Below are 17,244 nucleotides of genomic sequence, written 5' to 3'. Positions count from 1 at the left end.
TCTCACCGAAATACATTGGAGACCCTCTCACCGAAATACATTGGAAGCCCTCCATTGGGCGCGCATAGGAAGCTTCCACTCACACGAGGCCATTCATCACATGGGGAAGTGCCAGACTTCGCCCATGGATTCTCCCACTTAGCCCGCGAGCTTATCAATTAAATGACGGACTGCATATACAAGCAATAGGAACTAGCAATAGTGGCGTAACAACAAATGTTGCGTGGCCCAGGAGCAACAGAGCCAGGAAGCTCTATACAACGGCACCATTGCTAACATCAACCTCCAACAAGCCTTGGAAGATAGAGAGCGGACATTGGTCAACACCCTCTCCTTACTCTCATCAGAGATTCAAAGATAGCTACAAGCGGCCCAAGAAGTAGAGCAGCGGGCACTGCATGACCTGTCCCTGGCCTAGGCTGCAGCATAGGACCTCCGCCAGACCTCCGCCAAAGAGCAATACACATTGAAGAAACCCTCACAAAGACAAACCTCGACTTCCAACAATACTGCGATGTCACAGAGAAGGCCCTCCACCAAAAAACCGCCCAACCAAAAGCTGTAGAGGCTCGAGCAGCCCAACACCCACCCACCCCATCTGTCCCTGTCCCCAGTGCGGTCGAAAGAAAGGTTGACGCCGCGCTAATGGACACCACCATGGAACTTCCACTCCTTGCCATTCCTCCCCAGAAAACCCATCCCAAATCCTTTAGCTAAATTTCTGAACCATCCGCCTTAACTTGCTCCAACATGATATATTCATCGATGAACCCCTATCACAAGCCACCTTCTCCTATATCCTAACCAAACTCCCACCTCATAGCATCTCCCTCCTGGCCACCCTCTTCTTTCAGGGACAACTATCTTTCACCCACCCCACCATCTTTTTTGATCTTCCTGCCCATCCTCTCCAAGCAAATCTTTGAACTGGGCCCACCTCCTTTTCTACGGCCACCAACAAACCGAACACACCGAACCAATTGACCTCGCCGTCCCCAATGGGCTAAGCCCTTATCCCTACTCCTCCCCCAAAACAACAAAGGCCCTCCGATTCCTAAATTGCACAGGTTGGGAAATCGTCTACACAATCTACAAATCCCTCCGGCACTATTAGCTCCTGCCTTATTCAGCAAGGTCTCCTAATACTCTACCAAAGGTGCCACCTCTACAGATGGAGGTTATTCAAGCCACTGGCATAATGCAGTTTGACGACTTGCATGTGGCATTCCCCATGGTTCACCCCCCAAGAAGCCAATGCCAAAGCTTTTTCCCACTCCAAAAGCCCCAACAACACCTCCTTTGATGAAGACAACAACAACAGCGCGGAGGAGCCCCGGGCACCCACCCCCATCAGCAACCCCCACCTTCATCTCCCCCCACCATTAACCTCCTCCTCCCAACTCCTCTCACCCCAGCACAAGCACCCAAGCACCTCCACCCCCACCCCCACCCGGCACCACCACACTCCCCCTCTTTCCCTCACAATCCTCTATACCCCCTCACCTCCATCACCCACTCCTCCCTCACCTACCACTTTAACTCTACACTTAGGCCTACCCAAATCCATAACAGACTTACCCCCTTGACATCGGCCAAGCCTCCCCCATTCTTTATCGCCGCCGCAACTCTGAGCACCCTTGCCTTGGCATCGGCCACCCATCCACCTTCGTCATCACAACCGCCACCCCCAACATCCCCTCCCCCCCAACCCTTGGAAGAAGGGGAAATCCCCCCACCACCACCCCGTGAGAGCAGGGGGAGATCGACCCCCCGCTGAACCCCCTCAATTGGTGCGATCCATTAGATCGCATGGAGTTTGAGCAAGCCATAAGTATCCTCCTTGGTCGACAACTCCAGAAGGCTCCCATGAACACGGTAATCGACTGCATGGACCTCCATGTCCTACGACCCTACCTCGACGCCAAGCATCGTGGGGGGCTGGAAGCGCAAGCACCCCCCTCATCAATGTGACGGCTACCCACAGGCCCCCCTCCGGTTGCTTGCCCCATCAGGCGTCCTTTCCTCCTCAAGCCCTACATATGGGACCAATATTGCAAGGCAGTCGTCGATAGCTTTGGATTAATCTCGAATATCTACCAATCCTCCGCTACTGGGCCTGGAATCTTTTTCATTAGGAGGAGGCCAAGAACCCCAAACTTCTTTACAACTTCCCATGGCTCGCTCCTCCGACGCTACAAAACCCTTGCACATAAGAAACCATGCTCAAACGTATCCATGACTTCATCAAAAGATACGAGCAGATGCTAGATCCACAGTCGCCGTCGCCACCATCCGGTTCTTCAATCTTATCACCACTCTCTTGGAGACCTTCCTGGATTGGCGCCATTACCATGAGGGTAGTCAAGGCTTGGCCTTTAACCTCAACAAAGGCCAATGCTAAAGAAACTTTTTGGCTACTATGAGCGCATCTAGTGGATGCCTTCCTGGTGCCTACAAACATTTGAAGACATGATGGAGACAACCTTCTGGACGAGTTACAAAGTCTTCCATCGGGGCCCCCACATCCCACCTCGCAACATGACTTTGTCCGCACATACTCGACCTACTACCGTAGATCCCTTGCCAACTTCGAGGATGGACGTGAATTAGGGAGGGGGGTATGTTAACCACTTTGGTTAACATCATTTTTCAAGTATGGTGATGCTTCTTGTAATCTACCATTATGTAACTGTGCAAAACGCTTATTGAGAAAAGATATATGGGATGACCGATCTTATGGCTTGAGCAATGCCGCAGGGACAATCCCTTTTGTCACAATTGAGTCTTGCTCTCTCTCTCTCTCTCTCTCTCTCTCTCTCTCTCTCTCTCTCTCGTGTTTATGATTGAATGATTGTGTTTGTGAATGCTTTCTTGCTTGATTGTGGTGTATGCATGGAGTGGTGGGTATTATTCTAGCTTCTCTTCTCTTCTCTTCTCCCTTCTCTTCTCTTCCTCTCAAGATCCCTCTTGCATGCACATTGGCATTGAGTGGAGGTGGAGCTTTCCATAGCTCCTTCTTCCTTGCTCATTACCTAGCTTGTGGATCTCCACTTGGGTGGCACAAGTGGTGGTGGAGTGAGCCCCTAGTAGCCTCACATAGGGGAGTTAACCCTCATTAGGGTTGGCTTAATGCAAGTCTCCGAATCGACCCTTGCATGGAATCATTCTCTTCTTCTCTCCCTCTCTTATGCAAGGTAGTATGTTTTGGTTAACATTTTATCCTCATTAGTCCCTGTAAGCAGCATGTCATCTACATACAAAATCATGACCACCAATTGCATGCTGAGGACTAGATACTCCTTATTTCAACCCGTGTTCTACCTGTGTGTGGAGTTGTAATTTTAATCTCTTTCAAGGTATGTAGTAGCCATCTAGGTAGAATTATTGCCTCTTGTATAAATGTCCACACATCTCTTACAGCCTCTTTCTACACCCTCGTATGTTGAGGATTGATCCATAGGTCTTGTCTCCCATCTTTCTGAAGGCAAATGATGCTCAAAAGGTGCTTGATCTAACCCCCCATCAATAGACAAAGGTAATAGCCCATCAAACAAGTCTTGTGGGTTTCATCCAAGTGTTTCCTTGTGTCCTAACATGGGCTGAACTGAATTTTCAGCAACACCACATCTCTCCTCACAAAAATCTTATGTGTGACTGTGTTGAAAAGACGATAGTCTTTACTTTTGCTATTGCAATGCACAAAAAATGCACTTCACCACTTGTCATCCAGCTTAGTTATGGGCTCTTATGGCACATGAGCACAAGCTAAGCCTAAATCGTATGTCCAAATAGAGATGCAACTGGTCAAGTATGCATGAATTTTATCATACCAAGCTATGGGAGCTTGCTTAAGTCCATAGAGTGCTTTCTTTAAAGAACACACTTTGTGTCTTGACCTATAACAACAAAACCAAGAGGATGATGCACATAGGCCTCTTCTTGATGGTCTCCATTCAAGAATGCCGTTTTGATTTCCAATATATTCCAACCCATATGAGCTACCAACACACTGATTGTCATGGTAGTAGTCATTTTTAATGTAGGAGCAAAGATCTCATCAATTTATCCCTTATCCTAAGAATAACTTTCACATTAATTTATCCCTTCTCCTAAGAATAACTTTCACTACAATTCTCTTCTAGAATCTTTCAATAGATCCATCAAACTTATACTTGACCTTTTACACCTAATTTGTACCAATCACATTCTTATGAGAGGGAAGGTCCACAAGTTTCCAACTTTAAGATGGAATTATATTCATACTACATGGATTTTTCCCAATGCTTAATGCCTTGAGCATGCTTATAGAAAATAGATTCATCTGAATCACATATGTTACTCATGCAAGCATAGTTTGCATCATGCTTGCTTGACTCACTTCTTCTACTAGCCTTTGTTTTGCTCTCAAATGGAGCTGAAGTTAAAGTACAAATCAGCCATCCAGGGAGTGTTTTGGCCTCTTAAATGGTTTTCCTTTCATTCCTTATGGCATCCTCTACATGTGTAGGCATCTCAAACTGATCCCTATCCTTTCTTCTTTATAGCATCCTCTACATATGTACACATCTTGAGCTGATCCATGGCTAATTTACATGCTCATACTAAGATATTTGTTGTCCATCAGCTTTCTAAACCTTGTGTGTAGATCGACTAGATCCTTCCCCCTAAGGACCCTCCTGATGCTCCGTGGTGGATGGCGTCCTTCACCCGTTTGTGCCGACATTCCACTTGTGGTGCTTGGATGCCACCTCATCAGCACATATAAGGTAGGCCCGGTGGCCTCTTGGCCGCCTCCTTGTGTGGAAGATTGGAGATGACCTCCCCTTTCCTCCTCAATGTGTCCGTGTGGTGGACCGCACAGACATATATACACACACACACACACACACACACACACACACACACACACATGTTTCCAACTTTCGAAACCTTGGAACCTTGAAACTTAGAAATGTTTTAAAAAAACCTCAAAACCTCTACAATACAATAGTTTCACCCAAATTTCAAGTTTCGTTTTTCTTCTTCTTTTCTCTCTTTTTTTTTTTCTTGTTTTCCTTCCCTATTCTCCTCGACACCTTCCAACTCCTCTCCTCCTCTATTTAAAAAACTCAGAATCTCTACAGTAAGGTAGTTTCACAAAAAAATCAAGTTTCTTTTTTTTCTAATTTTGCTTGCATCTCCTCTCTTCCTGTGCGTCTCCTCTTCCATCTCTTCTCCTATGTCTTCTCTTCTTCTATGATATCCTCCTCTTGTCCTTTCTTATCCTCTCCTTCCTTCATGTCTTCTTCTCCTTTTGTCAATGTCTTCCACTAAGACATTAGTAGATCCAAGGGATTCAACAATACCCTTGATCTTTAATGTATACTTATTGATGTAGACATATTCTTCTTCTCCACTATATGCAACTCCTGTTTTAGTTACAACTTCCTTGCCTTTATGTTTGTCTAGAGTATTTTCACCAGGTTTTTCCATACAATCGCTGGAGTGTTAGCATCCTGTATATGCCCTATCATAGTGTGCGTCACACTAATTGAAAGCTAATACATGACTTTCCTTGCACCCTAGGTCTAGTCTTTGAATGCCTTTATCTCTGATGGAGTAGAGTTCTCTTCCGGTAATTCCGAAGGCTCTTTATTGTCTCCTTCAACATATTTCCCATTAAGAAATTGATCATTCTGAATTTCAATGCATGGAAGTTTCTCTTGTCAAGCTTCTCACTGACAATTTGGTTAATGTTGTCAGACAACTTTGCTTATAACAACCAGAAATCTACAAACAGACAATTTTTGTATGCAACTTGTAACACAATAGTAGCCGTACTTCTACACAATCTATATGTCACAAGACGTGACATATATGGTCACAAGACGTGACATATATGGTCACAAGACGTGACCAGAATACATGTACATACACTCGCAATCAACAATATATGTGCAGTCACTATTTGGACACCCAAAATGCACAATTGCATTGCAATAACTAAAGTTTGGACAAAGACAGTTCCAAACCCCAGAACTTCACAAAAGTTCCCGAAAACACCTTGCAGTGTGGCCGAACGGAGGCTAAAATGCAATTTTGGCAATAGAATTGCAGTACAAAGTGCTATGAACCATACAGGTACCTCCACACCTAAGAAGTAAAATCCTCAATTAGAGCTCCCAGAGCTACCTAGGGGTGTCATACCAAAACAAGAAGGGGAAGATATGATGATGCTCTTACCCATGTGTACCGCTTCCTTTGCCTTTGTAGCTTCCTTTGCTTGCCACTTAGCTCATGCTATTTGTAGCTTCCTTTGCTTGCCACTTAGCTCCTTAGCATGAGCTAGGCTCTGATATCATGAAAATATTGGGGGGAGGAGAGAGAGCTTGAGATCTTGTACACACACACACACACACACGCACACACACACACACACACAAATGGATAAGACACATACAAACATGGAAGGCTAAAATATTCTTCTCCTTGTTGCTCTCAAAAGTGTTCTACAAAAGATAAGTGAAAACCAACATAAATACTAGAGTACTATGTACAAGTGGTCCATAATGTGAACATGTACAAGTGGTCCATAATGTGAACATGTACAAGTGGTCCATAATGTGAACATGGTAAATAGGTGAGCTGCTTGGCAAAATAAGTATGCCATAACTTGGTTGGACTAGGTAGGTGTAGTCCAACTATAGAATCATTGGCAAAGATTCGTTGAGTTAGCTACCACACGTGCCAGTGGTGTAAAGGTGGAATGGTCACCTAGGCACGTCATGAGTATCAACTCGTCTTGAGCTTGACATCTCAATAAATTTCCCAAAGAAAATTTATGAAGTGGGATTTGTGACATCCTCATTTTCACAAACCAAATTTATTTGATATGGGCCTTGGGCTCCCCAATAAAGAGACCATTTTGCAATACACATCTTCTACAGAGACCGAGAATAGATGGAAAAGAAATTAGAAAAGGAGGCAAAAGGGGAACCTTAGTCATGGTACAAGTGTCCTCTTATTTTTCGCTCACAAATAGTGTTCCATATAGAAGTTTTTGTCACAATATATCTTCAAGGGAGAGATGATGAAAATGACAAAATGTGTATTGAAGTGGAGGACCACATTCTACAAGGTGCAATAAATGATTACGCAAGCTTACTAAATAGTATGCAACAAATTGCATAACCTATGCAAGGGGATGCATATTTTTGGTATGTATAGATGCTTATGCATTATGGGTGGTCTTTTATGATTCCTACTCTAATGGATTGATTCTGTTATGCCCCTTACTTGTTAACTCTACTGATTGATGTAGGAAAAGGTTGTTGCAACTAGCTGTTTGGGACACTACAGCTCATCATTTGATCCTCTAGAGGTCTCTCTCAAGTGACTATATAGACCTTACATGGAGACATAAAATGAAGAATCCCTTGTCATCACTAAAGTGATGTTGCCATATCTTTTGACACTAAGGTGTTGTCGCCATATCCCTCTTTGGGTTCTTATTATGGGAGTTCGCTATCTTTGTGTTTACTATCTTTGGGGTGATGTTCTTGTTTTCCTATTCAAGAGATATGTCTTGGGAAGCTACTAATTTATGGATTGGAGAAGGACTTACTCAGTTGGATCATGCTTTAGAGTCTTGGTTCTCACCAAGGAGGACTATGGTCTCAGGGTCTCGACTATCTTCTATATTATGTAAGGTGACTAAACTTTTTGTGTGCTTGGTCTATGTTAATACATAGAATCATATTCCCTCTCAAAAGAAGAAAGGTATTATATGTTGAAAATACAAGTGAATAGGGTGTGTGCGGGAACAAGCCCTTGGTTAGAGGCTGTAAAAGAGAAGATGTAAATGTGAAAGAACCTGTGAAAAGGTGAGAAGAATCTACTGGGAGAGAATAAAGGGTAGCATGAGAAGATTTAGAAAGTGTGCGGGAACAAGCCCTTGGTTAGAGGCTGTAAAAGAGAAGATGTAAATGTGAAAGAACCTGTGAAAAGGTGAGAAGGATCTACTGGGAGAGAATAAAGGGTAGCATGAGAAGATTTAGAAAGTGTGGAGATATTCTGGGAAGTGTGGAGTTATTCTGGGAGATATTCAGGGAAAAGAGAAGAGGTGGAGAGAATCAGGCAAAAGGTGGAGATATTCTGGGAGTGAATCATGGAGAAATCAATGGGATTTGATGCTTGATGTAAACTCTATAAATTGAGGCATAGCCCAAATGAGAATTTGCTGGTTTTTGAGTATCCATGCCTACATTAATCTATTTGCTAATTATTCACTAATTACATCTTAATAATTTTCTAATCACTTTGTTAATGATGTTGATTCTAGTGTATGATCCACCATAGCTCATCATTATGCTCAGATTTCAACATTATATGATATTTTTGTGGTTGTTGGTGTGGCATGAAAGATTTTACATATACCATGATTAAAAGGGGTACTATAACTTTCCATAGATTCCTTTCATTGTCACATTATCTTTAAGAAAATGGTGTTGAAGTAGTTTGTGCCAAGCTAGATCAAGGTGCCAATTTGTAGTTCACTTGCATTGGGCCAAAGATTTAGTCATGCTTATGAATTTTGCATGTTGCTTGCTTATTCATAGTTATAATGATATTCCTATTTAGTGCTTTACTTTTATATGTACATTTGAACTTGAACTGTTCATCTTTTTAAAACCTAAATTGTAAAATTGCCTTTTGAGCTGCTGCATATAGAATCCCTATATGAAAATTCACAGAGAATTATCCAAGTTGAACATTCTTCAAAGTACTTGAATCATAAAAGAAGACCATTAATTTTTATTCTCAAGTACAATTGTTCACGCATTGGTGCACGTATTCTCACATTCGTATGGTTTAAAAGGATTTGGATACATTTTTTTAAGGCATCACGAGACAAGATGTGCATTATCTTAAGCACATTATCTTAAGTGCATTATCACGAGACAAGGTGTGCATTATATTAAGTATATGAGTTTACTTTTGAGTTCTTTACATGCAATTAGAGTGAGTTAAACTTGAGATATTTGTGTGCATTAGATTTGAATAGCTTTGAATATTTTGAGGATATTGCTATAGTGGAATAACTTTGTTGGATTACATATAATCATGTAAATCATTGAGCTTGAACCTCACTAGCTTTTATCTTGGCTAAACTTTCCAACCTTACATTGACTTTGTGTAATTAGGGCCCATCACAACTTTACATTGACTTTGTGTAATTTGGGCTAATCACAACTTTATATAAAAAAATATCGTATATTCTATCTTGCATAGAAGTGATCAAATGAAGGAGGATGCCAAGTATCCTACCACAAGGGAGTTAGAATGTACCTCATATATGCAAAAAGTAATGCTTAAAAATATGGCATGAAAAGGGTGTGACAAGATGTAAAAAGTGTGCACGAAGCGCCACATGGAAAGGGTGTGATCCATGGTATGGACGAAGGTGGAGAATGCTCTTTGGTGTGTGCACGAAGCACCACATGGAAAGGGTGTGATCCATGGTATGGACGAAGGTGGAGAATGCTCTTTGTGTGAAACAATAGACCTAGTAAGTAAAGTATGGGCCAAAAGCATTCAAAGCTAAACATCATCAAGTGGGTGACACTCCAAGAACATAGAGTATTAATGATATTAGTATGAGACGTGACATTGTGCTATAGATAGCATGACTTGATTTCACAAGAAAAAGTATATACTAGGGAGAACATAGGGAAGGGAGTAGAGTACAAATCTCATATTGTTCTAAACCTAATGGTAGGCAATTTATTGAGATATACAAAATGCAACTTATTGAGTTATAGAGTTAAAAAAATCTTATTGTTCTAAACCTAATGGTAGGCAATTTATTGAGATACACAAAATGCAACTTTTTGAGATATAGAGTAAAAATCTCATATTATTGTGAGCCTAATAGTAGGCAACTTATTGAGATTTACAAAATGCATTCAATAGGCTGTTTGCCAATCCAAATATAAAAAAATGCTTAATAAAATCTCATAGCATGCCTCCTAGGTTATAGCTCATGTGGTAGCACCCAAACTTTCAAAAATGGAGGTGTTGGGTTAAATCTACCCACTCCCACAGTGGAAAGTGTTGGCATGTAATTTCAATATCCACGCTCACAAAAAAGAAGAAGAAGGGTTTTACACATTACCCCCCACCCCCACAAAAGGGAGGGAAATCCCATAAAATGGGGTAGATCTATGCGCCCAAGCTCGTGGACGACACATAGTCTTCCCCCACCCTTTTTTTTAAAGAGGAAAGCTGAGGATTCTAGAGCATATGTGTAAAGCCCCTGAAATTCCACATTGTGTTATGAGCCCACTTAAAATAGGGTGGTGGTGGATGAACAATCAAATTTGAGTACTAGATTTTATGGCTAAGAGTCATGAGCAACAATGGCTTTCACAAATAATGTTGGACGAGGGTGGGCAACATTCTCATAGACCTTTTTACACATTTATGGATGGAAATGCCATGTAGGATGCAATTATTCCACCTTGATCATGGAACTCCTATTTACATGCAATCTTCCTCATCCATAGACATAGAGCATAAGCCACACATCTGAACTATATGTGAAGGCCTTGTGCCTATCGTGGGAGCTTCCCATTATTCTCATGAGGAGCCTCGGTTGTATCATAGCCCTAGTGCAAATACCAAGCATGAGGTCATGATGTCGTGGGGTTCATTTTATTGCTACTATAAAGTTGTCTAAGCATGGGTTGGCATGAAGACACTATGCAAGAGAGTGGATTTTTTAAGTGAATGAAGTGGTTTGCTAACTTTGCTCTCTTTCCCCACATACAAGTGCTTCTTGGGTAAGGACCTTTGCATCTACATTGCCCCTTTATGAAGACACTACACAAGGGAGTTGATTTTTTTTTTTTTTTTGTGAATGAACTAGTTTGCCAACTTTGCTCTCTTTCCATATATGCTTCTTGGGTAAGAACCCTGGCATCTACATTGCCCCTTTGTGAATCCCCCTATGTTATATACATGACTCACGCTACAAAGGTGGGGGGTCACAATTGCGTTTTGACGATTAATTTTTTTTGTCAATTTTAGCGAGATGAGGAAAATATGTAGGTTTTTTCACAAATTACATGTAATTTTTAACGGGTTTTAAGTATTTTTGCATGTCTTTGAGGGCCAAAAGGCAAAAAATGGCATGAAGGCCATCAAAAAGCAAGCCTAGTGGGGCTTGTGCCCCGTGTTGAATTAGAAAACTTGAAAGTTTAGTTAGCTAGCATGTTCCATGCACCAAATTTGGACTTCCATGATGACCTTCAAGTTTTGCAAGTGTTTGTAAGTGAAGGGATTTACAGGCAAGACTAGCTTAGACTTGGACTTGGAGGAAGTGGAGCTACATAGCAAATGACAGCTTTTTGTTAGCTAGCATGTTCCATGCACCAAATTTGGACTTCCATGATGACCTTCAAGTTTTGCAAGTGTTTGTAAGTGAAGGGATTTACAGGCAAGACTAGCTTAGACTTGGACTTGGAGGAAGTGGAGCTACATAGCAAATGACAGCTTTTTGTTAGAACGACTCCATTTTTTTTTCCCAGAAGCTATGTTTACACGGGATAGCATTACTGTCAACAAGATTCAACAAGATCAAGAATAAGTCGCGAAGTCGTAAATCAGAGTGGGTGAGAGCTCTGACTTGGTTGGAAGAGACCAAAGGAGGGTGGTTGGTGTGGAGCCTTGGGGAAGCAAGTGCTAGGGCAGGGCATGGGGGTGGACGCGGCCCTTGGAGCAGGCAATGTGAATGGGGCAGGGACCGTTTGACATTTGTGAGGTGGTCACATATGGGAGTAGAAAATGTCGATGCTTAAGGTAGGCTAGGTCGGTGTCGTGGTTTGAATAATTCGCCACAGGGGGGGTTAAGGAGTCGTTGGAAGGGCCTGCACGCGCTTGCTCCCCCCTTTTTTATACGTTTTCCTGCATGCCGCCATAGCTGGACCTTCCTCTTCCTTCACCTTCTTTCATTTCATTTTGCTACTGAGAAAGAGAGAGAGAGAGAGAGGGGTACACAGAGAGAGCGAGCGAGCGAGAGAGAGAGTAGCGACTCTGTGTTGGGTGCTGTTCTATGTAGTTTTGGGCACCATCTTCCTGCCTCATCCTGCCCGAATCCCTCACAGAGATTACCATCTTTTGCAGTTTCGGCATGCTTTTCCCGCTTAATCTCGCTTACCCTGTCTTTCAGGCGGCGCTTTCTGCTTGATCCCTCATTGAGCAGCGCTTTCGCAGTTTTGGGCAATCTTCCCTGCTTAATCTGCCACAGTGGGCACAGTGCTTACAGTTTTGGGCAGCTTTTTCTGCTTATTCCGTTCAATTCCTCCAGTCCCTCCAGCCTACCGTTGCCCGAATCTTCGTCTCGGGTAGCACGTCTGCAGATGCGGGCAGCAGCTAGCGATTGATTTGCGCAAAATACTTGTGTTGGGCAGCAATTTAGCAGCTGCGGGCGGCAATTTTTCGCACACTTCCCGGCTTTGGGCAGTTTTCCCGCAGTTCTGGTCATCAATCAATATCTCATTTATTGCTGCGGGCAGAATTAAAATTCCTGTTTTCGCAGCATTTTCCTCGTAATTCTGCTTAAATACATCTTCGGGGCAGCATTAAATTTTTCATTTTCCCGTTTAGCATCGGAAATCCGCACAACAGCTCTCTGCAAACGAATTCTGTGCATTCTTTCCAAGAGCAAACTTGGGTTCTGTAGCTCTCATAGCCACCATCATTACTCTTCTGGAAGCATATCAAAGTCTTAGCTAATAACATCATGGGTTGTACATCTTCAAAAGAAGCTGCTGCCCGCAAGCGCGCAGCAAGAGAGAGCTGGTATGCCCCTCTGTCACGCAGTGTCTCCGCACCTATCCATTACCCTGCAGAGAGAGAAGAAGATAGCTCCCACGTTGTCTCCTTGACATCAAGCTCCTATGGCATCATCAACTTGGGAAAACCGGGCGAACAAGCCAACACAGGCAGCTTTGTACGCATTCTGCGAGACAAGCTTGCATCAGTTAAGGATCATCATGATACAGTGGAGGATAATCACTATACAGTAAAGGATAATCATGCTTTTGGACATGAATCACATGAAGATTTTGCTTTTCCTGATATACATTTGAAGTACAACATGAAGCTTAATCCAGTTGAAGAGGTGCCTGAGAGTGACGATGACTTTGAGACCATCAACACATGGGAGCTCATGGAGAGCCTTCATGAAGATGGTGGCAGAACACCCTCACCCCTAAGGACGACGGAAAAACGGTGTGTTGTCGACAGATCATTGTCTTTCAACACTGTCCATGAGCTTGATTCTTGCTTTGCAGACATGGGGTCCCCTGTTTTGAGAAAGTACTTCTCGCAAGAGGAAGAGGAAAGGCAGACTTCTGCACAAAGAAAGTTTGGTTCTGGTCATCAATCAAGCTTGAGTTTCAGTGGAGAAGAGCTTTTTTACAATGAATTTTCAGGGTATTCTGAGATTAAAAGCCCTTTGAAGAGCCCAATGAGGAGCCCTTTGAAGAGCCCCATGAAGAGTCCATTGAAAAGCCCCATAAGGAGTCCTTTGAAGAGCCCCATGATGGGTTCTAGCAGCCCCCTCTTTGATCCATCCCTCATGGCCACGTTTGAGCAAGCCTTACAGGCCACTGCTCTGCCCCAAGATGATTGGATGCTTATGAATGGCAATAACGCAGGAAGCTCAACGAACTCTTCATCTACGTCGGGTAATCACACATGGGTGTCATCAGAGACCAGCTCAGATGCCGAAAGCCCACAATCACAGCTTGTAGCCACACCTAAGGAAAAACTACCTCACACTTTATTGATGAAGAAAGAGAAGGTCTCATCATGGGACAGGGAGCTGAAGGTAAGCAGATTATCATATGATTTGGAGAGCTTTGAGCCTAGATGCCCACCCAGAGGTGAAGAGAAAGTGGTGTTGTACTTTACCAGCTTGAGAGGAGTCAGGAAGACGTATGAAGAATGCTGTGATTTGAGGCTCATTTTGCAAGGGCTGGGTGTTTATGTGGATGAGAGGGATGTATGGATGCATTCAAAGTTCAGAGAAGAGCTCACAGAGCTCTTGGACAACAAGAGGTTGCACGTTCCAAGTCTGTTTATCAAGGGGAGATACATAGGGGGGGCAGAAGATGTCAGGCAATTGCATGAAGATGGTGCTCTTATTAGGTTAATTGAAGACTTACCATGTTTCGGCATGTTTCGGAAGGTGTGCAAGGTCTGTGCTGATGTGAGGTTCATCCCTTGCCCCACTTGCAATGGCAGTTGCAAGGTTTTGGATGAGTTGGATCAAGTTGTGAGATGCAGTAAATGCAATGAGAATGGGCTCATCATGTGTCCTCTATGCAGCTAGACATGCAGCATCAAGCTGGTGTTGGGTTCTTGCTTCTTGTTTCAACTCTTCATTGATGCTGAACAGAACCTGAAGAAGAAGAGGGACAAAAGGATGCAGAGATGGAGGAACAACAACCTGAACAGAACCTGAAGAAGAAGAGGAACAAAAGGATGCAGAGATGGAGGAACAACAACATGCACATCATTATTATCATAGCATTATCATGGACAAACACAGGATCCAGGGATGGACATCATTATTATTATCAATTTGTGAAGCAGCATCATAGGCAACAATGTGTAATCATGATCATGATCATGGCAAATACATGATGTAGGAAAGAAACAACACATGAGCATCATGATCATGGCCACAACTTATGATGATGATCATCTTTGTTGTTGCATGACATTGTCATCATCATTGATGTTTTACATGAAGAAGGGAGAGAAAACCTTTTGTGTTTTATCACAGTTTCCAACAACAGTGGCAAGGGAAAGAACCGCAGCTGATGAGCGATGAGGACTTGGAAAAGCAAGTTGTCTCAGAAGGAAAAAAGATCACCATACAAACATCCCATCTTCCCCCCCCCCCCCCCCCCCCCCCCCCCCAACCCCCAATTGTCATCAAAAAGTAGTATTAGAAGAAGCAAAACAATGGACTATTTCTGGAAACCTCTTTTTTTTTGGTTTAGCAGAGACCCTTATTTTTAATGGTCTTTTGTAAGTGGATGGTTTTGCTTTACTGTGATTCTATGTACAGCTCCAGATTTTGCAAGCTTCTTTACCATAAGCAAATCTTACAGTTGCTTTTTTGGGTTAACCTTGCATGTTGTGCTATGTATTTGCCATTTGTATTGCAAATTACCCCAAGCATGTATAACCTCCACTTTGGATTGTGCAATCTTTTTTGTCTTTGATATAAGCAACCTCACATTAGGATGTATATGCATGCGAGTCATGAGCATACAAAGTCATGACCATACATCAACTGAGGCCAGTACACACTGGAGGGTGCCCGCCAAGAAAGTTTTGATGTGCCATGCTTGTATCCAAGTGAGCATTTGTTTTCTTTGTTCCCATATGTCTGTAAAGGTTGCTGGCATGAAGACTGGAAAATTATAACATACATGGGAGTCGCGTTGCTTGGTCTCCTGAAACTTCAGTGGAGTCCATCTTCTCTTTATTGGCATGTATAATGGGTCAACTCGTTGAGTTGGTGGCGCGCACATATAGACTTGGCTGTATTCAAGAATAGTTAAGAATTCTTTTCTCCATTCCGGTCGTATTCCAAAATCTTATAGTCTGGGATTTGCATCATCTGTGATGATTGTGGCATAGCCCCCTCATGTGTGTAATGGGTGAGCTTTTCTCCACCTGCGAAAGCAAAAACTGATCATGAAGGTGACAATTTGGATCTCCAGTAGGTCGGCCAATTGTGGATTGGCTAATTTTGTGTGCCATGCCACATTAGACCACAATGTACCCTCTCCAACCAAAGGGAGTGGTTCTTCTAAATCTGGGCGAGGTGCTCGTAGAGGGTATGGTACATAAGGCTGTTTTGTTGGTGTGACCTCATAGTAGGCTTCTGGTAGAATCCTTCAAGTTGGCTCAAATGGTGTTACTTGCATTAATACCTTAAACATCAACTTTCAGCTTTAACAGTGGATTGCTAGCTCGAATGAAGCCTTCATATTCTACACCAGACAATGACTCCAAAATTGTACCATCAGTAAAAGCTTCAATATTGTCTTGGGGAGCAATATAGCGTACCTCTTGAGGTTGCCGTTGGGGAGACGAGTAAGGTGCCAATATCTCCTTGGGGGCGAGAGGGTTAGTGGGAAAATCTATATGAGGAGTGAAAGTAGAGAATATGCAGTCGGCCTGAGATTTGTTAGTAGGTGGGGCATTAGGATAGGGATTAAGTAGTTTACTATAGCGACATTAGAATATACGGGGTAAGTGGAGATGGAAGACGAAGATGATGCCTCTTCTTGACTATGACCTGAGCTGGGAGGCTAGGTTTGTGAGATTTCATAAACTCTTATAGCGACATTAGAATATACGGGGTAAGTGGAGATGGAAGACGAAGATGATGCCTCTTCTTGACTATGACCTGAGCTGGGAGGTGGGTGGCTAGGTTTGTGAGATTTCATAAACTCTTGAAGGTCAAGGATATCCTCAAGATTTATGTTAGGATATTCAATATGAGTGGCATCAAAAGTGTATAGTACATTGGTTAACATGGATTCTAAGTGTTTGTAGATATTAGAGTATAGTTTTAGAATTCCAAAGGGGTGGTGATATAAGGTAGACTCACATAAGTTTAAATGTTGGTGAGTATTGTAGACTTCGAGCCACCCATGGCTTATAATCCATTGATAGCTTTGTGCTACCACCTCGTAGTTGGTCGGTGTCTCGGGAATGTCATTTGGAAAACAGGTCTAATTTTTCCACACTGTTGTCCAGAATTTTAGAAACATCTGTACATGAAAAGAAAACCAGTCTCTAGAGACTGGTGGGGTAGGTACCACTCCTTTTCTTTTCTTTTCTCTTCTTCTTCTTCTTCTTTGGTATGGTAAAATGGTTAGTTAAGATGAGTGCTAGTGTAGGAGCAAGAAACAAGGTGTGTTAATTGAACAGGTTAATGATGTGGCGTGAAAGTGCAGGGTTTTGGTAGTTTCGTGAACTTGCAGGTCGTGTGAGGAGAGATTCCCGTGGAGAGGAAATCCCGTGAGAGTTAGTTACGTGAAGGGGATTTCCGTGACATGGAATCCTATGAGAGTTTGTCACGTGAAAGGGATTTTCGTGAGACTGATTCCCGTGGAATTTGTCACGTGAAAGGGATTTCCATGAGATGGAATCCCGTGAGAGTTTGTTACATGA

General features: G+C 42.8%; 1 protein-coding gene across 1 annotated transcript; it reads left to right on the top strand.

Annotated features, from left to right (window-relative positions):
• The first annotated feature begins 11,932 nt into the window (after window positions 1-11,932).
• On the top strand, window positions 11,933-14,944 carry LOC147603521 (uncharacterized). The gene has a single exon (XM_086796888.1). It carries the CDS (start codon window positions 12,782-12,784, stop codon window positions 14,375-14,377), a length of 1,596 nt encoding a protein of 531 aa, XP_086653014.1. The 5' UTR covers window positions 11,933-12,781; the 3' UTR covers window positions 14,378-14,944.
• Window positions 14,945-17,244: the final 2,300 nt, after the last annotated feature.

This window comes from Cibotium barometz, chromosome 64, assembly GCF_041138505.1.
Source record: "Cibotium barometz isolate CiBa-2024 chromosome 64, ASM4113850v1, whole genome shotgun sequence".
Classification (NCBI taxonomy): domain Eukaryota; kingdom Viridiplantae; phylum Streptophyta; class Polypodiopsida; order Cyatheales; family Cibotiaceae; genus Cibotium; species Cibotium barometz.
The sequence above is the reverse complement of the archived record's forward strand: the minus strand, read 5'-3'. Positions and strand labels throughout refer to the sequence as shown.

Excerpts from the sequence above, each read along its gene's own strand:
- LOC147603521 (XM_086796888.1), top strand. The coding sequence starts at position 12,782 with ATGGGTTGTACATCTTCAAAAGAAGCTGCTGCCCGCAAGCGCGCAGCA.